We start from the raw sequence: 22,780 nt of genomic DNA, 5'->3' as shown, positions 1-22,780 counted from the left end.
GCGGCGGTCACAAAAAACTGCGCATGCGCTCCTCCTGTACAAAGGTGTTCCGCTTGTGGTACAGCGCAAGAGGCTGTGTACGGCATATACAGTGTGTGTGGTGTGTACGGCGTATACTGTGTGTGTGTGTGGTACGTACGGCATATACAGTGTGTGTTTGTGTGTGGGATACGTATGGCGTATACAGTGTGTGTGGTGCGTCGGTGTTCCGCTGGTGGTACCACGCAAGAGGCTGGTACCACCAGCAGTTTCCATATTGAGACATCCATCACTTGGGTGTCCCAATATGGAGGTCGGTGATCTTCCTCCGCTTGGAATTCTGGGATCCGGACAAATGTGGACAGAACAGGATGTGAAGACATTACAAGGTAAGTATATATTAAGATACCTCCCACTGCTTTCTCAAGTTGGTCCATTTTAGACCGGAAATCAGCTTGAAGGTCCATAAAACTTCTATTCCTTCTTGCAGGACATGAAGCTGAAAAAGTAGACAAAAAACAAAAAAGTATATGCATAAAATACACTTTCATACAATTATAGCTTCATAGCTCAAACATGAACCATGACACTCTGTGTATGCAAACATTGGGTGCATGAATGTTGGAATGCATTACTGCTATATAGACTTTACTTGAGGTCGTTGATCAAATCGTGTGTGCCCATCTGCCACTGACCTCTTCAGATGGGAACCTACACTTTTCTGGGCCTAGCCTACAAATTTAAAGGGTGAGTCGGATCCAGCTTTAATTAAAATCAGACTTTAACAAATGGAAGGAATGCTCTGCCAATACGGAGGCAGTTACTTACACCACTGTAAAAAGCTAAATTGACAAGCTCCTCCTAGCAAAATGAAATGAACAGGTGAAGAAAGTAATTTCTCTATCTCCTACGTTGCCAGCATCTGCAGTAATCGCACTGCAGTCGGATGACATCCGAGTGCAGCCCGATGTTTCATACACACCCATAGACTTGTATGGGTGAGTTCGATCTGATTCTCGGATGCACTCGCAGCATGCTGTGATTGTTCTCTCATGCTGAATTGGCATGAGAAAATAATCACAGATCTGAACTGCCTCATAGAATAACACACAAAGAAAAAAAATCCAACGTGATGGCTGGTAAGTGCATATAAAATCCAATGTTTATTGAAGAATCAAGTGGATAAAAATCATGGTGTTATGCGACTCTGGCCAATGTGAACGCAACCGATTCGTTTCAGCTCTGAGGAGCCTTAGTCATGGTTGTTAGTCTGTGTGAATTGGCGTTGCTCGTGTATAAATAACTGTCAAGCCACACTGCCACCTCATTCAATCCTGTGGCTTGGTTAATTCCACATTCAAAGTGAACTCACTCGCTGTAATATTAACCCTTTACCCACATGGAAAGCTACAGACGGATTCATTAAAAAAAAAAACGATGTGTGTTACTTCTTACTTATTATACTAACCTATACACCTAATCCATTGAAGCCCATGTCCCCTGTAAAAAAACCCCTAAAACAATAAACAACCATATCCCATATACCTGTCTGACGTCGTCATTTTCTCACAGAGCTCTAGAGGTGATCTCTTTGAGGTCACTGCAGTTCATCGGGTCACTTACAGTGAACTGCCGGTGGGAACCACACCTTCAGTAACTTTATAGAATCCCAATTTATAATACTAGTGTCTTACGTGGTAGAAGAGGTCATCAGAGACCCGATGCCACCATTACCCCTGCACCTCCGATAGCTTCACCCCTCTGTACATTCCAGATCATTCAGTAATATATTTATGATACAAAGGACTTTGTAGATAACAAATAAGAAATCCATTGAAGCCCATGTCCCCTGTAAAAAAAACCTAAAATAATAAACAACCGTATCCCTCACCTGTCCGACACTGTCATTTTCTCAAAGAGCTCTAGAGGTGATCTCTTTGCGGTCACCGCAGTTCATCGGGTCGCTTACAGTGAACTGTCGGTGGGAACCATACCTTCAGTAACTTTATAGAATCCCAATTTATAATACTGGTGTCTTATGTGGCAGAAGAGGTCATCAGAGACCCGATGCCACCATTACCCCTGCACCTACGATAGCTTCACCCCTGTGTACATTCCGGATCATTCAGTAATATATTTATGATACAAAGGACTTTGTAGATAACAAATAAGAAGCAAATTATTTTTTTCATTACTACAGTTGAAACCAGAAGTTTCCATCCACTATAAAAAAAAAGAAACATACTGTATGCATGTTTTTCTCAATATCGGACTTGAAATCAGAATAAACCTTTCCCATTTTAGGCCAATTAGGATTACCATAATTATTAATATTTGCCAAATGCCAGAATAACGAGAGAGAGAATGTTTTACGGCATTTTTATTACTTACTGCAAAGTCAAAAGTTTACATCCATTTCATTAGTATTTGGTACTATTGCCCTTCAACTGAATGACTTGGGTCAAACATTATAGATATCCTTCCACAAGCTTCTCGCAATAGTTAGTCGAAATTTGGGGCCATTCCTCCTGACACTGGTGTGATCCAGGTTTGTAGGTCGCCATGCTCGCACCAGCCTTTTCAGCTTTGCCCATACATTTTCAATAGGATTGAGATCAGGGCTTTGTGATGGCCGCTCCAAAAATTGACTTTGTTATCCTTAAGCCACTTTGTTACCATTTTGGCAGTATGCTTCGGGTCATTGTTCATTTGGAAGACCCATTTCCACCCAAATACTAAATATCACCAAATACTAATGAAATGTATTTTGCCGTCACCCGGACAGGTGAGCGGATTGCTCATGTTCCACATTTCATTACCATGTATGTAGACAATGGATGAATTAATAATGTGATTTACCATCTTGCACCGGCCGGTTGGAGAGCTGAAGCACCTTCACTATAAGGCGTCCGAGTTCCTCAATGTTGGTGTCCATGAGGTTTTTAATTATATCTACTGTAAAGGAAGCAAAACCAACAATTAATAGTACATACCTATATAATGTAACATTCACACAATTAGGCATTATGAAACCATAAGATGAAGAATAATCATTTGTGAAAATCAGAAAAAAACATTTATACATTGTGGAGCAGGATACAGAGGCGGACATATAATATGTGTAACCGATACAGCTGCACGAGCATATATAGGAGCATGGACAAAATTACAAAATAAATCACAGATGTCTAATCTCGTCCAATCTTTTTAAAGGAAATATGTCGGCAGAAGACGACGTATTATTTAGACCTTTAATAACGGGAACGATTGAAATTTTTTAATTTTTGGTTTTCCATCCCCTTTTTCCAAGATCCATAGCTATTTTTTCTCCCATCCTTATAATCATATGAGGGATGGCTTTGTGCAAAAGGATTTGTAACTTTGAAAGACACTATGATAATCAGTGATAATAGAAACATGTTAGTATGTTGTATAACTTACTCTTTTAAGCTCATTTAAGTCAAATTGAATTTATCTACTAGATGACCCCTTTAATGTATAATTTGAAATTAAATTACTTTTCATGAAAGTAACTTTCAATACTTACTTTCTTCTTCTGGATTTCTTAAGGGACCTAAAAATGCAAAAAACACAATAGATAAAATAATACAAAAAAAACAGTGATAATAAAAATAGTGAAATACAATGTATACTTTATTTTTTTAATCCTCCTTATTAACTTGAACTTGCAATTGTTTGATCGCAGTGTACTGAAATATTTATCCATTACAGTGCTAAAACTCAAGGTCTTCTATGAAGCTCAGCATGTGGCTGGGCTTCATAGGAAGACAACGATGATGGTAATAGCGGCTTTTAGCAGATCCTCAATTGCCATTAAAACCCTTTGACACATCAAAGTAAGGGGGGTAATGAGTTTCCAGCTGCATAGTTGAGTGTTTTCACAAACATTAAAGGATTTGTACCCAGATTGGCTCACCTGATCGCTTAGGGTCCACCAATCCCAAGAACTAAATTGAGCGGAGGTCGAGAATGTGCTCTCCGCCACACATAAATTGATAATGAATGGAGCAGAGGTGTGTATACTCCAGCTCTGCTCCATTCATAGAGCCTTGGGATCAGCGATCAGCGGGTTATCCTCTATTCTATGGATATGCGATACATTCCATTCTTCGCATAAACGCTTTAAATGACATGATTTTGACTTCTTTAATGTTCGATTTGCTCTGCAGCTAATAATATTACTGTATACATCTTGTATTGTTTAAGATTACTTTACTAGTTTTTATTATGTATACCCCTTTTCACATGTAAAGCGCCATGGAATAAATGGCGCTATAATAATAAATAATAATACATCAAAGAGGCAGACGGTCCTCGGGGTCTATTAAATTTCATCGTTCTCTGATATCTCACCCGGAGGAGTCTGTGATCGGTGATCGCCATTGTGGATTTTCTGCTCTTCTTCATATCTGCAGTTCAGTGTAAGAGTTGACCTCAGTGTGCTCACTGCCACAATATAGAGTAGATTCCATTAATACTCAGTTTACAGATGTTTTGTTGGCATCACATCAATATATACAGAGTATCTGCTGCTGCCCACCATAAAAAGTAGAGTCGGGAGGATTGTGTAGAGAAGTAATTAAAAATGTACGTTACATGATAAATCTTGAATATTGGTGTTTTCACAGTTTTTCTTCCTCTATTATTTGCACATGTTTGACGGCTAGGGTCCACCAGTCTTGGGAAACCCATGTCAATCGAGGTGAATGTTCCTTGTAAGCCCAGAGTGAGATAGACAAACAGCCCACGGGATTATTGCTGTCACTTGTTTCACATATATCTTGATCCAGGCATTATCATGAATAACATTAGTGTCTCTATAAGTTGTCGTAGTGCCTTTGGGTTCCCCACAGGATCCAGGACATGGAAGCAACAAGCATTTCTGTAGCCCTTATAGTCACACTCACCAAGTTTTAGGGTATGCTCACATGTTGTGTTTTTGCAGCTTTTTTTCTTCTGCACCAAAAATCAGAACGGTGGTAGGAAAAACGTGAGCTGGGAGTGCCGATACTGGTGGAATGGCTCCGGGGCCAGAGGTGAGTATAATTGTTTTTATGTTAACGGGGCAAACATTCAGAATGAGAAGGGGTTGTCCGACTGGGGACAACCTCTTTAAGGTCCACATTCCTTACCCGCCTCTGTTATCCATCCTTAAATAAGCACTTAGACACCAAAGTGCCAGCTGATGACAGAGTCTCATCGAGGAGGTCTCCTCTTTTTCCAGGATCCTCCAGGATATTCTGGGAGAGTTACAAAGTATGCATACCTATGCCCCAGCTAATTACAAGCTTGTGTTTAAGATTCTGCTCTTTGAAGAGTTGTCCATTACTTGAGTAACCATTAATTAAATACTGTATTCCCCAGTTGAAAATAAAAATAACAGATACTCACCTCCTGCACCATCTTAACAATGTTGGTGTTGGGGTATCTCGGTGCTGGTGTAACACTGTTATGACACTCAATCAGCCGCTTCGGCATTCTCACTTCTCTCAGGATGTCCAGGTTTCATCCAAGGGAAGTTGAATGAAGCAACCCATTTGTGACCAGTGTTCGGCTGCAGTTCTCATGTGGCATAACAATTGTAGTGCAGCGGTAGCACCCTGTGCAGTGATGAGGCAGTGAACCAGCAAAGTTCAAACACAAAACCTCTTTAATCTTCTACTCACAGCAATACACAGTACACGATATCCTCTGGATCACAGCCGGGAACCATATCCTCCAGTTTCCAGCCAATAAACACTCCAGTCCACCTCCTGAGACCAGTTGCTGTGGGTGCCTGGCCTTCCAGCTGCCTTGGCTGCTTGGCTCCGCTTGCCTGTGTTGCCTCACACAGGTGGAGCTCTGCAGAGCCTCCTTCTCTGTAGGTTTACTAGACCAAACTAACATTGATTTTGACCCTGACTTACCCAAACCCTTTACTGCAGGATTTTTAACTAGAATCTGTGGCCTTGGATTACATGGAAAACCCGGCCAGGAATGAAATGGACTACAACACTACCATCTTGTAGTCCGTCTGAAAACGCAAAAGCCCAGAGCAGATTTTCTTAAATCTGCCTTGGACAAATAATTTACCCAAGACTAACACATATTTTTATTCCGCATTGCAATCACAGCTACACCTGTGACTGCAATGCACTCCCATGGCCTCAATATGCCTCTGTGCGCATCCTGGGGGGAACAGACTGCGACCCTCACGTATAACACCAGTCACACACAATGTAATGAGAGTGCCAAGAAACCCAGCACCAACATCACCGGAACTGTGCCGGAGCGGCAGTGAGTATCTTATCTCTATTTTGCACTGTGGAATACAATATTTAAGAAGGGGTTGTCCAAGTAATGGACAACCCCTTTTAACAAGATCAGTCTATTATACAAAAAAAAAATCAATTTTATCAGTAATGTCTATTGTAGCAAAACCATCACCGTACTTACAGTTCTCTAGTTCATGGGTATCTGAAAGAGACACAGATTACTATAGATGAGGGCATTACTATAATTATAGAAAAATCAGTGAACAATTTTTACAGATTAAATGTATTTAGTCTGTTATATAAAGATATTCCATACTGTATTAATGGGAAATAATTTATTAGTGGTGATTCCTTTCCAGTATAACATGTCAAAAAAAGATCAAAAAGACAGCGCCTCACAAAATGGTGAAAGATCAATCTTACATTTTATTCTGCCCCTTGTGGCGATGTTTTTTTCTGCTTGAAAAAGGTTTCCTGACCGAAACGTCACCACAAGGGGCAGAATAAAATGTAAGACTGATCTTTCACCATTTTGTGAGGCGCTGTCTTTTTGATCTTTTTTTGATATGGAATACGCTCTGGGATGGACTCCCTGGTTTTGACGTGCGCTTTTTGTCCTTAAAGGATATGGTTTTATTGTGGGGTGCGGTTTAACTGTTTTCGTTTGGACATTCCTTTCCAGTATAAGTCAAACCTTGCTCCACACTGATGAGTGGCAAGTACCCTGAAACAGCCGTCTATAGAGGGGTCAGGAAAATAATGATCGACATTCATTAACATCCTTGGTAATAAGATTATTTTTTGCCAAAAGTGCATTAGGATCTTGGACGCTTATTATAAAGATGTACATTTGTTTTCCCTGTTGCAAATGCTGCTGTTCTTCTGAATCTGGGGTTGATTTTATTGTGCCCCTGAACCTCTCCATTCCTGGAGATATGGACCCCTCTTCTCTGTCTGTAAATCTTGTATTATTGTCAAGGGGACGTGATACATTAGAAGACTCATATAAAAAAGTGGAACACGCCCCCTTGCCTAACAAGGCAAGATTCATGTGCAGGGAACAGGGGGAGCATATTTCAGGCATAGAGAGGCGAAAGAACAAAAAAAACCCACCAGATTCTGGAGAACATCTGTATTTAAACAAGGAGAAAAAAATTGCTGTTTAAGAAAATGAATTGACTATATCTAAGGGTGGTCATGTGATCTCACCTGGAGCATTTTGAGATGCATTGTTCCATTCAGCCATTTAGAGTGATCCACCTGAAGTAGACAGCATAATGCGTAAGACAAACTGGACCTCATCATTTCATGAAGAAGACAGTCAATATACTGTAAGTTTGTTTCACAGTCAGTTGATCTCCATGGGTTTGGGTTTTACCAACCATTGGAGATCAGTGTTATTACTAGAGTCTGACCCCTGAACAAAGCATTTCATTGAGAAACGCGCGTCGGGTGTGGTGGGTCCCTGGTTTCATACACTGGATGTAACGTTACCTTTACTATTAGTCATATGTGTAGTCTATAGGATGTTTGCTGTAGAATTGTCACTGTGACTTATACATGTGGTCAAAATTGTTGGTACCCCTCGTTTAATGACAGAAAAAAGCGCAATAGTCACAGAAATAACCTGAATCTGACAAAAGAAGTGATAAAAGATCTATGAAATTGAACAAATGAAAGTCAGACTGTCAGGACTCTGAACATTACTGCCCTTTTCCAACATGGCGTCTTTGGTCTCATGTCCACTTGTCTTCCTGCTATAAAACTCCACCCCAGCCTTCAGTCTGTGCTAGATTATTCTGCTTTGCATCCAGCTCCTGATTACTCCCTGGCCTTGCACCTGCACCTGCTCCTGTGAACCTGTGTTGGAGATCCTGCCTCTCTGCTCTGAGTTCCTGCTGCATACACCAGTGTTCAGTAATCCTCCTTCATCTGCTGCTCGTGTTACTTCCATCTGCACTTGTTTGACATGTAAGCTGTTTGCTGCTCTGCAAAACCTGAGACTATTAACCAGGCCTCCCTGGTTGAGCTAGATATGATTTGAACTGCCTTATAGCATATCTATCTGTGTCTGGACTAAGTCAAGGATCTGTTCGTGTCAAGTTTCCTCAAGAATAACTGTGATTCATAGACTTTCTGTTTGTTTGCATCTACCTCTGAAGTTTCCAATTGACTGCTGAGCTGCATTTAATATTTACTCCAAGTGTTGTGGACTTGAGTTTCTCTCTGCACCTGTTTGAATCACCGTGTGATAATATAAACTTTACCACTTATAAAACTGTGTCCTGTTGTCTTGTTCCACGCAAAGAGTCTCCTGAATTATCCCCTATAATTATTACAGGATAATCTAGCCATATAAAAAAAAAATGAGACTGCTGGAACAATGACTGCAGAAAGCAGATTAGAGCAGGTGTTTTCCATAATTAGATCACTGCAGAAAAATGTGGAAGGTCTGCAAAAGAAGTTTGGAAGCTTTGAACACAATCAACAAGTGTTTGGACAAACTTTGCAGGACTTAAGCAATCGCATGGCAGCTCAGGAAAACAAACTTGCTGGCATAGAGTCCCAGTATGGATGGGCTTTTCAGGACATAAGCACGCAATTAGCTGCACAAGTGACTTTACCTTCTGGGCAACCGCCACCAGTTAGCCCACCTAAGTTGCCCCCATTCAGATTTAATGGAGATCGCGACAAATTTCGTGGCTTTGTGAATCAATGTATGCTATATTTTGATGTGCATGCTGACCGTTTTCCTACTGATAGATCCAAAGTATTGTGTGTAATAATGCTACTGACCTCACGAGCGCTCGCCTGGGCGAATCCGATGATTGAGTCTCGTGACCCACGGTTAAATGACTTGGATGATTTCTTGGCCGCTATGGCATTAATATTTGATGACCCTAATCGCCGTGCAACCGCTGAATCTGCTTTGTTGTCTTTATGCCAGGCTAAACGTTCTGTTATTGAGTATGCCACTGAATTCAGGAGATTGGCGGTAGATACCAATTGGGACAGTTATGCACAATTGCCTATTTTTAAAAGGGGTCTGTCTAGTATTATAAAAGATGAACTAACTCGCTTGGAGTCACCACAAGAACTAGAGACATTTATACAGCATTGTGTGCGCATAGACATTCGCTTTACTGAGCGTAGGCAGGAGAAATTTGCTGCATATAACCGTATTTCTAACTTTTCCCTTCCTTGCAAAGAGCCTTCAGGTAAAACATCTCGGGAAGTGGAGGAGGTGCCCATGCAAATTGATTCCGTTAAGAGACGCGAGATCAATGAGCGCCGGGAGCATCGCCTTCGTGAAAGTCTATGTTTCTACTGCGGCCAGTCTGACCACTTCTTGATCAATTGTCCTAAGTGTCCTAGACGGCCTAACAAGGTGCTAGCAGCAATAGGGGAGTATGACAACTGTGATGATGAATCTGACATCTCTGAATGTAGCCTGCCTTTAAACGCTGTATTCCATTCACTTTCTATGACTTCTCCCCCAAGGAGCTGAAGGAAAAGAACTCTTACTGTTCTCTCCCTATTAAGATCCTGTGTTCAGGACAGTGGATTTCCAGTTCAGCTATGATTGACTCTGGTGCAGGTGGCAATTTCATGGATATCGCATTTGCCAAGGAACATGGTATTAAAATTCAGCAAAGAACCTCTCCAATTACCAGGGAAACAGTGGATGGGTCACCTTTAATCTCTGGCCCTGTGGACCAGGAGACCGTACCCCTTGAAATTTTGTTGGAGCCTAATCATCAGGAGCAACTTTCTTTCTTGCTAATTTCTTCTCCTCATTTTCCTGTGATTTTAGGCATTCCTTGGCTGCGTTCTCAGAACCCAATTATCAACTGGGAGACAAAAGAGATTATCTTTCCAACAAGGAGCAACTCAGCGTTAACAGAAGCTGTCCCTGAGTCCACGGCTACGGAACCACATGTACAGGTATTTTCTTTACCTCCAGCATATAAAGAGTTCTCTGACCTCTGTGACAAGAAGAATGCAGATCAGCTTCCTCCACACAGGCATTATGACTGTTCCATTGAGTTGCTTCCTGGGGCAGATATTCCTTTTGGTCACGTATACCCTTTGGCGGCACCTGAGCTTCAAGCCTTAAAGGAGTATATTGATGAAAATCTGGCCAAAGACTTCATACGTCCTTCTTCCTCACCAGCAGGGGCACCCATTTTTTTTGTAAAAAAGAAGGATGGGACCCTGAGACCCTGTGTTTACTATCGGGAACTCAATAAGGTAACCGTACGAAAGCATTACCCTTTGCCTCTGATTCCTGAATTACTGGAAAGAGTCCGCCGTGCTAAGGTGTTCTCTAAGCTGGATCTTCGTGGGGCTTATAATATGGTGCGTATTCGTCCAGGGGATGAGTGGAAGACAGCATTCAGATGCTGGTATGGACACTTTGAATCTCTTGTGGTGCCCTTCGGGCTTTGTAACGCCCCTACAGCATTTCAACACCTTATTAATGACATCTTCAGAGATTTGTTGGACCAGTTTGTGGTGATCTATTTGGACGATATACTAATCTTTTCTGACTCTCTACAGGAACATGAAGAACATGTCAAAACTGTTTTAAGACGTCTGAAAAAGAACCAACTGTATATCAAGCCGGAGAAATGCGAGTTCCATCGTTCTGAGATACAGTTCTTGGGTTATATCATCTCTCCCCAGGGGCTGAACATGGAATCTGGTAAGATTCAGGCTATCCTTGACTGGATGCCACCCAAGAACGTTAAGGAGGTCCAACATTTTATTGGTTTTGCAAATTTCTACAGACGCTTCATTCAAAATTTTTCTGATATTGTCCGTCCCATTACTTCCTTGACAAAGAAGGAAAAGCCCTTTAAGTGGTCGTCACAGGCTCAAGAAGCTTTTCATCAGCTGAAGATCTGTTTCACATCAGCACCGCTGTTGATACACCCAGATCCAACACATCCTTTCATTGTGGAGGTGGATGCTTCTGATAATGCTTTGGGGGCTATTCTCTCCCAAAGAACTGGAGAGAAGGGTCTGCTACATCCTTGTGCTTTCTTTTCCCATAGACTAACCTCAGCAGAGAAGAATTACGACGCGGGAGACAAGGAATTGCTGGCTATTATTGCGGCTTTCAAAGAATGGAGGCATCATCTGCAAGGAGCTGCACAACAGATCATAGTGCTAACTGACCATCGCAATCTAGAGTTCCTTAGATCTGCTAGATGTCTTTCTCCTTGTCAGGCTCGTTGGAACTTATTCTTAAATCAATTTAACTTTGTTATCTCGTACCGTCCAGGTTCTCGTAATGGGAAGGCTGATGCTTTATCCCGAATCCATGCTGCGGATTCCGTACCTGGAGCCCCATCCAAGACCATTCTATCTGATGCCAATTTCATCGGAGTTATCCACGATCAGGACTTGTGGAAGGAGTTCAGGGAGGCCTATGAAGGTGACGTATTTCTTGCCAACCCACCTGTGGATATTAATCTTGTCTTTAAGGGTGGAATGTGGTTCAGAGATCGACGTATCTACGTCCCGAGGTCGTCCGTCTGCAGATCCTCAAGTTGGTACATGACTCCAAGTTGGCTGGTCACAGGGGGGTGCAGAAGACACAAGAGTTCCTGAGCCGATTCTTCTGGTGGCCAACTTGCCTGAAGGATACCAAGGACTATGTTCTCTCTTGCGAGGTATGTGCCCGTTACAAGACTCCTCATGTGGCACCTACGGGTCTTCTACAACCATTACCTGTTCCATCCCGCCCTTGGGGGTCTATATCAATGGACTTTATTGTGGAGCTGCCTACATCGGGGGGCATGAATACAATCATGGTGGTAGTTGATCGCCTGACTAAAGCTGTTCATTTTGTTCCGTGCACCGGCCTTCCCTCAGCTAAAGATACAGTGAACTTGGTTATACAGAATGTCTTTCGGTTGCATGGGGTGCCGGATGAGATCATCTCTGACCGTGGAGTACAGTTTACTTCAAGATTCTGGAAGGGGTTTTGCTCTGCACTCAATATTAATGTCTGTCTCTCTTCTGCTTACCATCCCCAGACAAATGGTCAGACTGAGCGTACCAACCAGACGCTGGAACAATATCTAAGATGCTATGTCAGCCATCTCCAGGATGATTGGTTGGAGTTGTTGCCGTTAGCCGAATTTTCATATAATAATTCTCAGAGCGCCTCCACTAAATTTACACCTTTCTTTGCCAATCTGGGTTATTATCCGTGTATTTTACCTAGGTCTCCAATTAATTCTCCGGTTCCAGCAGTGGAGGAAAGGCTGACTGCGATGAGACAAAATCTGGAGGTTCTGAAGGAATCCCTGACCACGGCTCAAGAACGTTATAAGAGATCGGCTGATAGATTCTGTAAACTGGCACCCATGTTCAAGGTAGGAGATTCCGTGTGGTTAGCAACTAAGAATCTGAAGTTAAACGTTCCTTCACAAAAACTTGGACAGAAATTCATTGGCCCTTTCAAGATCAACGGTATTGTGAGCTCTGTGGCCTGCCGGCTGAAGCTACCTAGGACAATGAAGGTACACCCAGTTTTTCATGTATCTTTACTAAAGCCTGTATCTCCTAATACCTTCCAGGGACGTGTTGTGCCACCTCCGCAGCCTGTGTTGATTGATGGGCAAGAACAATTTGTGGTGGAGGAAATTATTGCTTCCAGGATTCGCAGGAATCGGCTCCAATATCTGATAAGATGGCAGGGATATCCCCCTGAGGAAGACTTTTGGGAACCTGTGGAAAACATCAATGCCCAACAGAAGATTTCTCGTTTTCATCAGAGATTCCCTGAGAAACCAGGTCCAAGATCGTCCTGAGGCCGCTTCTAAGGAGGGAGTAATGTCAGGACTCTGAACATTTTTATTACCTTTTGTGCACTACTGCCCTTTTCCAACATGGCGTCTTTGGTCTCATGTGCACTTGTCTTCCTGCTATAAAACTCCACCCCAGCCTTCAGTCTGTGCTAGATTATTCTGCTTTGCATCCAGCTCCTGATTACTCCCTGGCCTTGCACCTGCACCTGCTCCTGTGAACCTGTGTTGGAGATCCTGCCTCTCTGCTCTGAGTTCCTGCTGCATACACCAGTGTTCAGTAATCCTCCTTCATCTGCTGCTTGTGTTTCTTCCATCTGCATTTATTGGACATGTAAGCTGTTTCTGCTCTGCAAAACCTGAGACTATTAACCAGGCCTCCCTGGTTGAGCTAAGATATGATTTGAACTGCGTTATAGCATATCTATCTGTGTCTGGACTAAGTCAAGGATCTGTTCGTGTCAAGTTTCCTCAAAAATAACTGTGCTTCATAGACTTTCTGTTTGTTTGCATCTACCTCTGAAGTTTCCTATTGACTGCTAAGCTGCATTTATTATTTGCACCAAGTGTTGTGGACTTGAGTTTCTCTCTGCACCTGTTTGAATCACCGTGTGATAATATAAACTTTACCACTTATAAAACTGTGTCCTGTTGTCCTGTTCCACGCAAAGAGTCTCCTGAATTATCCCCTATAATTATTACACAGACATTGCTTTTCAACCATGCTTCCACAGAATAAAAAAAAAAAAAACTCATAAAATAGGCCTGGACAGAAATGATGGTATGCCTGAAAATAATGTGACAAAAGGGACATGTTAAATCACGGTGTGTCCGCTATCTAGCATCACAGGTGTCTACAATCTTGGAATCAGTGCGAGGCCTTTATATAGGGCTACAGATACTCACTGTGCTGTTTGGTGACACAGTGTTTATCACACTCAACATGGACCAGTGGAAGCGAAGGAAAAAGTTGTCTCAGGAGACTAGAAAGAAAGTTATAGACAAACATGTTAAAGGTAAAAGTTATAAGACCATCTCCAAGCAGCCTGATATTCCTGTGACTACAGTTCCACATATTATTCAGAAATGTAAGATCCATGGGACTGTAGCCAGCCTGCCTGGACGTGGCCGCAGGAGGAAAATTGATGACAAATCAAAGAGATGGATAATACGAATGGTAACAAAAGAGCCCAGAAAAACTTCTAAACAGATTAAAGGTGAACTTCAAGCTCAAGGAACATCAGTGTCAGATCGCAACATCCGTCATTGTATGAGCAAAAGTGGACTTCATGGGAGATGACCAAGGAGGACACCATTGTTGAAAAAAAATCATAAAAAAGCCAGACTGGAATTTGCCAAACTACATGTTGACAAGCCACAAAGCTTCTGGGAGAACATCCTATGGACAGATGAGACAAAATGGAACTTTTTGGCAAGTCACATCAGCTCTATGTTCACAGATGGAAAAATGAAGCATATCAAGAAAAGAACACTACCTCTACTGTGAAACATGGAGGAGGCTGTTATGTTCTGGGGCTGCTTTGCTGCATCTGGCACAGGGTGTCTAGAATCTGTGCAGGGTACAATTAAATCTCAAGACTATCAAGGGATTCTAGAGAGAAATGTGCTGCCCAGTGTCAGAAAGCTTGGTCTCAGTCGCAGGTCATGGGTCTTGCAACAGGATAATGACCCAAAACACACAGAAAAAAACACCCAAGAATGGCTAAGAGGAATGCATTGGACTATCCTGAAGTGGCCTTCTATGAGCCCTGATCTAAATCCTATTGAGCATATTTGGAAAGAGCTGAAAAATGCCGTCAGGAAAAGGCAACCAACAAACAACTGGAGTGTTACCTGTAGTTTATTTAGAAAATCTAACTCTTGTAACTCTCTGCTACATGCCACCAGTAATCATCCCAGGCATATTATTGATAAGATCCCAACTGGGGAATACATTAGGGCAAAGCGTTGTTGTTTATCAAAGGAACTTTATGACATGGAATGTAAGAAAATTCAAAAAAGTTTTTTTTAACAGGGGTTATAAAAACTCCACCCTGATTTCAGCAAAGAAAAAAGCTGATCAAAAAAGCAGAGCGGAATACCTTTTACAAAGCAATAGATCTAGTGTAGAGTCCTCTAGTTTCCAGATTGTTTTGGGGGCGGGGGGGGGGGGGGGCGGCAGGATGGATATATGGGGGGCAGGAAAAAAGGACCATGATGGATATAAGGGGGGGGGGGCGGCAGGATGGATATATGGGGGGCAGGAAAAAAGGAGCAGGATGGATATAAGGGGGCAGCAGGATGGATAATTGGAGGGCAGGAAAAAAGGACCAGGATGGCTATAAGGGGGGCGGCAGGATGGATATATGGGGAGCAGGAAAAAAGGACCATGATGGATATAAGGGGGGGGGGGGCAGCAGGATGGATATATGGGGGGCAGGAAAAAAGGACCATGATGGATATAAGGGGGGGGGGGGGGGCGGCAGGATGGATATATGGGGGGCAGGAAAAAAGGACCAGGATGAATATAGGGGCGGCGGCAGAAAGGATATATGGGGAGCAGAAAAAAAGGCCCAGGATGGCTATAAGGGGGGGCAGCAGGATGGATATAAGGGGGCAGCAGGATTGGATATATGGGAGGCAGGAAGGAAGGACCAGGATAGCTATAAGGGGGTGGCAGAATGGATATATGGGGGGCAGCAGGATGGATATAAGGGGGGGCAGGAAAAAAGAACCAGGATGGATATAAGGGGGGCGGCAGGATGAATATATGGGGGGGGAGGAAAAAAGAACCAGGATGGATATAAGGGGGGGGGGGGCGGCAGGATGGATATATTTGGGCCAGGAAAAAAGGACCAAGATGGATATAAGGGGGGTGGCAGGATGGATCTATGGGGGGCAGGAAAAAGAGACCAGGATGGATTTAAGGGGGGCAGCAGGATGGATATATGGGGAGCAGGAAAAAAGGACCGGGATGGATATAAGGGGGAGAAGCAGGATGGATATATGGGGAGCAGCAAAAAAGGACCAGGATGGATGTAAGGGGGGCGGCAGGATGGATATATGGGGGGCAGGAAAAAAAGGACCAGGATGATATAAGGGGGGCGGCAGGACAAAGGGCTAGGATGGATACATATGGGAAGGCCAAGATATATATGGGGGGGCAGGACAAAGGACCAGGATGCATATAAATGGGGAGCCAGGATGGATATATGGTAGAGCCAGGATGCATTGTACAGTGCCTTGCAAAAGTATTCGGCTCCTGGAACTTTTCAACCTTTTCCCACATATCATGCTTGAAACATAAAGATACCAAATATAAATTTGTGTTGAAGAATCAACAACAAATAGAACACAATTGTGAAGTTGAGCGAAATTTATTGGTTATTTAAAATTTTTGTGGAAATTCAAAAACTGAAAAGTGGGGCGTGCAATATTATTCGACCCCTTTACTTTCAGTGCAGCAAACTCACTCCAGAAGTTCATTGTGGATCTCTGAATGATCCAATGTTGTCCTAAATGCCTAATGATGATAAATATAATCCACCTGTGTGTAATCTAGTCTCCGTATAAATGCACCTGCTCTGTGATAGTCTCAGGGTTCTGTTTGAAGCACAGAGAGCATCATGAAGACCAAGGAACACAACAGGCAGGTCCGTGATACTGTTGTGGAGAAGTTTAAAGCCGGATTTGGATACAAAATGATTTCCAAAACGTTAAACATCCCAAGGAGCACTGTGCAAGCGATCATATTGAAATGGAAGGAGTATCATACCACTGCAAATCTACCAAGACCCGGCCGTCCCTCTAAACTTTCATCTCAAACAAGGAGGAGACTGATCATTGATGCAGCCAAGAGGCCCATGATCACTGTGGATGAGCTGCAGAGATCTACAGCTGAGATGGGACAGTCTGTCCATAGGACAACAATCAGTCGTATGTTACGAAAAACAAGAAAAAAGAGAAAGGTTCGCACGGACAGCTGGTAAGATCAGAGTTACTGGACAACAATCAGTCGTACACTGCACAAATCTGGCCTTTATGGAAGAGTGGCAAGAAGAAAGCCATTTCTCAAAGATATCCATAAAAAGTGTTGTTTAAAGTTTGCAACAAGCCACCTGGGAGACACACCAAACATGTGGAAGAAGGTGCTCTGGTCAGATGAAACCAAAATTGAACTTTTTGGCAGCAATGCCAAATGATATGTTTGGCGTAAAGGCAACACAGCTCATCACCCTGAATACACCATCCCCACTGTCAAACATGGTGGTGGCAGCATCATGGTTTGGGCCTGCTTTTCTTCAGCAGGGACAGGAAAGATGGTTAAAATTGATGATAAGATGGATGGAGCCAAATACAAGACCATTCTTGAAGAAAACCTGTTGGAGTCTGCAAAAGACCTGAGACTGGGACGGAGATTTGTCTTTCAACAAGACAATGATCCCAAACATAAAGCAAAATCTACAATGGAATGGTTCACAAATAAATGTATCCAGGTGTTAGAATGGCCAAGTCAAAGTCCAGACCTCAATCCAATCGAGAATCTGTGGAAAGAGCTGAAAACTGGTGTTCACAAACGATCTCCATCAAACCTCACTTTGCCAAGGAAGAATGGGCAAAAATTTCAGTCTCTCGATGTACAAAACTGAAAGAGACAGACCCCAAGCGACTTGCAGCTGTAATCGCAGCAAAAGGTGGCGCAACAAAGTATTAAGTTAAAGGGGCCGCATAATATTGCACGCCCCACTTTTCAGTTTTTGAATTTCCACAAAAATTTAAAATAACCAATACATTTCGTTCAACTTCACAATTGTTCCACTTGTTGTTGATTCTTCACCAAAAATTTACATTTGGTATCTATTGTTATTTATGTTTCAAGCATGAGATGTGGGAAAAGGTTGAAAAGTTCCAGGGGGCCGAATACTTTCGCAACGCACTGTGCATTATATGAGGGGCCAGGATCGATATATGGGGGGGGGGGCAGGATGGATTTATTTGAGGGGGCAGGACAAGTTAATAGGATGCATATATATGGGGGGGCAGGATGCAGATATCTGGGTGAACCAGTATGCATATAAATGGGGAGCCAGGATGCATATACAGTACTAGACTGTGGCCCGATTCTAACGCATCGAGTATTCTAGAATATGCATGTCCCCGTAGTATATGGACCATGATGATTCCAGAATTCGCGGCAGACTGTGCCCGTCACTGATTGGTCGAGGCAACCTTTATGACATCGTCGCCATGGCAACCATTATGACATCTACGTCGATACTGTGCCCATCGCTGATTGGTCGAGGCCTGGCGGCCTCCACCAATCAGAGACGCGGGATTTCCATTATGACATCATCGTCGCCATGCTGTGCCCGTCTCTGATTGGTCGAGGCCGCCAGGCCAGGATTTCCAGGACAGACAGACAGACAGACAGACAGACAGACAGACAGAAAGACAGACAGACAGACAGACGGAAAAACCCTTAGACAATTATATATATAGATATGGGTGGCCAGGGTGGATTTATGGGGGTGTAGGACAAGAGAACAGGATGAATATATATGGGGCCAGAATGGATATATATGGGGGGCCAGGAGAATATATGGGGGGGGAGGGGCGAATACAAGGATGGATATATATGGTGGAGCCAGGATGGATATATGGTAGAGCCAAGATGCATATATATATGGGGGGAACGATGGATTTTTGGAGGGGGCAGGACAAGGGGTAGATAAACATAAACCATACAGGGCAACATTAGTATAAAGGTGCCAAGGAGACCCAAGCCCTTTGTGTGGCTGTTTCCAAGATACGCCTTATAGGACACTCCTCAACATGATATCAATCATAAGAAAAAAAGGGGGGCAAAATGTCCAATCATATAAAAAGGTATAAATGTATTAATTACAAAAATACCAAATTGCAATCAGCATATGACAATAACAGACTAGGACCAGGTAATAAGGCTAAACAATGTCCTGACTTTTACAGCTGTCATTTAATATGGGTAAAGTGCTCAAGTGCCAGAAAAACCACCCAGATAAGGGGAATTGAGGGGAATAAGGATCAGTATAAACCAAGGATTATCATAAGTGCGCGCTATATCGTTGGAACCCGAGTCCCCACATTGCTATACGTGCTTACCCATGACGTACAGAGTTAGGACATGTGCCTCATCGCCTCTGATGCACATTTCGCTTCTTTCTCAAGGTGCGGTAAGGGACCAGGGTGCATATATATGGGGGGCCAGGATGCATATATATGGGGGGTCCAGGATGCATATATGGGGGGCCAGGATGGATATATATGGGGAGCCAGGATGCATAGATATATGGGGCAGCCAGGATGGTTATATATGGGGGAGCCAGGATAGTTATATATGGGGGGCCAGGATGGCTATACGGGGGGAGACAGGGGGAGACAGGATGCATATATAAGTGGAATCAGGATGGATATATGGGGGAACCAGGATGGATTAATCAGGGGGAGGCCCAGACAATGGACCAGGATGGATATATGGGGGTCAAGGAGAGATATATGGGGGGGCAGAACAAGGGACATATTGGGGCCAGTATGGATAGCTGGGGAACAGAATGGATATCTGGGGGCCAGGCTGCGCAAGGAACATAGGGGACCAGGCTGGGGCATATTATAAAATAAAGGGGACCTGACTGGGCGAGATTATTAAATAAAGGGTGTCAGGATGAGGGACTTAATTACTGTTTGGGGGCCAGAATGAGGAACATGCTATATCAGTTTATGGCGACAAGTGGGGAGCATAATTTATTTAGGGTCCAATTAGGGACATTATTACTACTGTAATATAATTTACTTTTTAGGAAACTGTTTTTCATGGAGGAAACAAAATAGGGGTCCTATTACTGTGCAGGGCGGCACTACATCGCTTTTTTTCTTCATCTGGTGTAGTGTAAAAGTCAGGGAAAAAGTGGGGAAAGTGCTCTGGAAGTGATTAGCAATTGATGACTGTGTGTTATTTTTTGCAGAGATGATTTCTGGCTGGAAGAAGTGATGGTGGTCTGTGCTGGCTGAAGAAGAAAATCGAAGAAGAAGGACTTCAACTAGAGACGCCACCTGTGAGTCATTGTATTAAATGTACACACACACTATACACTATATACTGTGTACAGAGTTCATGTGTATAATGTCACTGCTGATCATATTACCTGTTCACTGACACTATATACAGAGCTCCTGTGTATAATGTCACCAGTAATCACAGTATTACATGCACACTGACACTACAGAGCTCCTATATATAATGCCACTGGTGATCACTGTATTACCTGTACACTATATACTGAGCTCCTGTGTATAATGTCACTGGTGGTCACTGTATTACCTGTACAATTACACTATATACAGAGCTCCTGTGTGTACAGTCACTGGTGATCACTGTATTACCTGTACACTGACACTATATACAGAGCTCCTGTGTATAATGTCACCTGTGATCACTGTATTACCTGTACACTGACACTATATACAGAGATCTTGTGTATAATGTACTGCTGCTCTGCCACTAAGGGGAGTGGTGGTACGCCTGGTGGCACAAAAGGAGTTCATCTGAGCAGGTATCACAGACACACAGGACACTTCACACTCCGGCCACCAGGGGGAGTGGTTCTATCTAGTAGGCCACTCCTCATGCTTTGGTAAAACTGGGGGGTTGGACAGGAAGTGAGCAGAGTGAGAGCGGGAGAGAGTGAGTGAGTGGACTGGTCAGTGATTGGATCCTGACGGCGGGTGAGAAAAAGAGAGATTGTTACAGAGCCGCGCCTGCACTATCTTGCGGCAGCATCTTAAGAAAGGACACGAGGCGAAGGATATTGTGGAGAAGTAAGAAGAGTGATCAGAGCAACAAGGAGATAAGCCAGTAGGAGTAGTGCTGAAAGATCGAGCAACTTCCTTCTGAGGCGCATAGCCGGTGGCCGGCACCGAGAAAGTAAGAGACTTTATGTACAACTTTGAGCACGGCAGGACAGCTACTCATAGGTTGGCTGCCCCATCCAAATCGCCTAAGCAGACCAAGGAGGCAATTGAGGGAGAGGGGCGACCCTAGGGTCCCAGAATAGCTCCAGGCCTCCCCGTCATACGGGTGCGTCCTAGCCAGATCACCTGGGGGACAGAGAGAGAGAACACCGAACACAGACACGACAGTTGTGAGGACTATCCCGTGGTGCTCAGCAGGGAAGGACTGCAACACACAAGCGCTAGTTGGTAGGCACTGATTTCCACCTGCAAAAGATAGAACTCTGGATGTGCCATTGGACAGGCCGGTCTCAGCCAGCTCGGTTAGCAGTGCTCTGGATTGAGGATCCTGAAGCCTTCAGTAAAAAAGGTAAAGAGACTGCATCCCTGTGTCCTCGTTATTGATTGCGCCTTGCACCACACACCGAACTGTCATTCTTTTATTGGACGCCCCTTAGCAGAGTCACGGACCGGGGTCTAGCCACTGTGACATCGACAGAGCAAGAAGGGAGACCCGGTTCTGAGCACGCTGTGGCCTTGCGGTTGTGGGGGCGCTCCAGTATTATTCAGTCACTATGGTGGAATATGTAGTCTAGTTATGGTGTGATGGTATTTCTCATTGGATGTGGTATTTTTTGGTGACTATATGCTGATAATATGTAGTATTATTCAGTCACTTTGTGGTCTGATCATGGTGTGGTGGTATTTCTTCCCTGTATGGGGTATTATTGGTCTTGGTATAGTGGATTGTGCTGTATATGGCAGTCATCTGTTCTCTCTGATATTAATTAGGAGAAGATTCTTTAGGGTACTGTCACACAGTACCATTTTGATCGCTACGACGGTACGATTCGTGACGTTCTAGCGATATCGTTACGATATCGCAGTGTCTGACACGCAGCAGCAATCAGGGATCCTGCTGAGAATCGTACGTCGTAGCAGATCGTATGAAACTTTCTTTCGTCGCTGGATCTCCCGCTGTCATCGCTGGATCGTTGTGTGTGACAGCGATCCAGCGATGAGTTCGCTGGTAACCAGGGTAAACATCGGGTAACTAAGCGCAGGGCCGCGCTTAGTAACCCGATGTTTACCCTGGTTACCAGCGTAAAAGTAAAAAAAAAAAAACCGTACATACTCACCATGTGATGTCCGTCAGGTCCCTTGCCGTCTGCTTCCCGCTCTGACTGTGAGCGCCGGCTGGAAAGTGAGAGCAGATCACAGCAGTGGCGTCACCGCTGCGCTCTGCTCTCAGTGTACGGCCGGCACTGTCAGAGCAGGAAGCAGACTGCAAGGGACCTGACGGACATCACATGGTGAGTATGTACGGTTTGTTTTTTTTTACTTTTACGCTGGTAACCACGGTAAACATCGGGTTACTAAGCGCGGCCCTGCGCTTAGTAACCCGATGTTTACCCTGGTTACCAGCGAACCTCGGCATCGCTCCAGCGCCGTGATTGCAACGTGTGACCGCAGTCTACGACGCTGGAGCGATAATCATACGATCGCTGCGACGTCACGGGTCGTGCCGTCGTAGCGATTAAAATGGTACTGTGTGACGGTACCCTTATTTCCATTAGAGATTAGATACTTGGATCACAGTGTCAGAGATGCACTTACAAGGGTTTCCTTTGAAAAAAGTAATCACCTCTCCACAGGATTAAAGATAACGTATTGATTGGTGGTGGTGGTGGGGGTCTGACTGCTGAGACTCAGTCGGCATAA

The 22,780-nt window shown here is 43.7% G+C and overlaps 1 protein-coding gene across 2 annotated transcripts in view; it reads right to left on the bottom strand.

The window, feature by feature from the left end:
• LOC143793309 (uncharacterized) overlaps positions 1 to 22,780 on the bottom strand; it is a 56,260-nt gene that overhangs the window by 6,621 nt on the left and 26,859 nt on the right. The window contains exons 2-7 of one of the 2 annotated variants that reach the window (XM_077280171.1): positions 7,464 to 7,514; positions 6,436 to 6,456; positions 4,354 to 4,446; positions 3,527 to 3,553; positions 2,839 to 2,934; positions 389 to 478 (exon numbers count right to left, since the gene is read on the bottom strand). In XM_077280171.1, the coding sequence (XP_077136286.1) occupies positions 389 to 478; positions 2,839 to 2,934; positions 3,527 to 3,553; positions 4,354 to 4,446; positions 6,436 to 6,456; positions 7,464 to 7,500 (364 nt within the window). In that variant the 5' untranslated portion in view covers positions 7,501 to 7,514. The remainder of the gene's footprint in view (positions 1 to 388; positions 479 to 2,838; positions 2,935 to 3,526; positions 3,554 to 4,353; positions 4,447 to 6,435; positions 6,457 to 7,463; positions 7,515 to 22,780) is intronic. The other variant, XM_077280172.1, reaches the window with a different exon arrangement.

This window comes from Ranitomeya variabilis, chromosome 1 (assembly GCF_051348905.1).
Source record: "Ranitomeya variabilis isolate aRanVar5 chromosome 1, aRanVar5.hap1, whole genome shotgun sequence".
In the NCBI taxonomy this organism is placed as follows: domain Eukaryota; kingdom Metazoa; phylum Chordata; class Amphibia; order Anura; family Dendrobatidae; genus Ranitomeya; species Ranitomeya variabilis.
The sequence above is the reverse complement of the archived record's forward strand: the minus strand, read 5'-3'. Positions and strand labels throughout refer to the sequence as shown.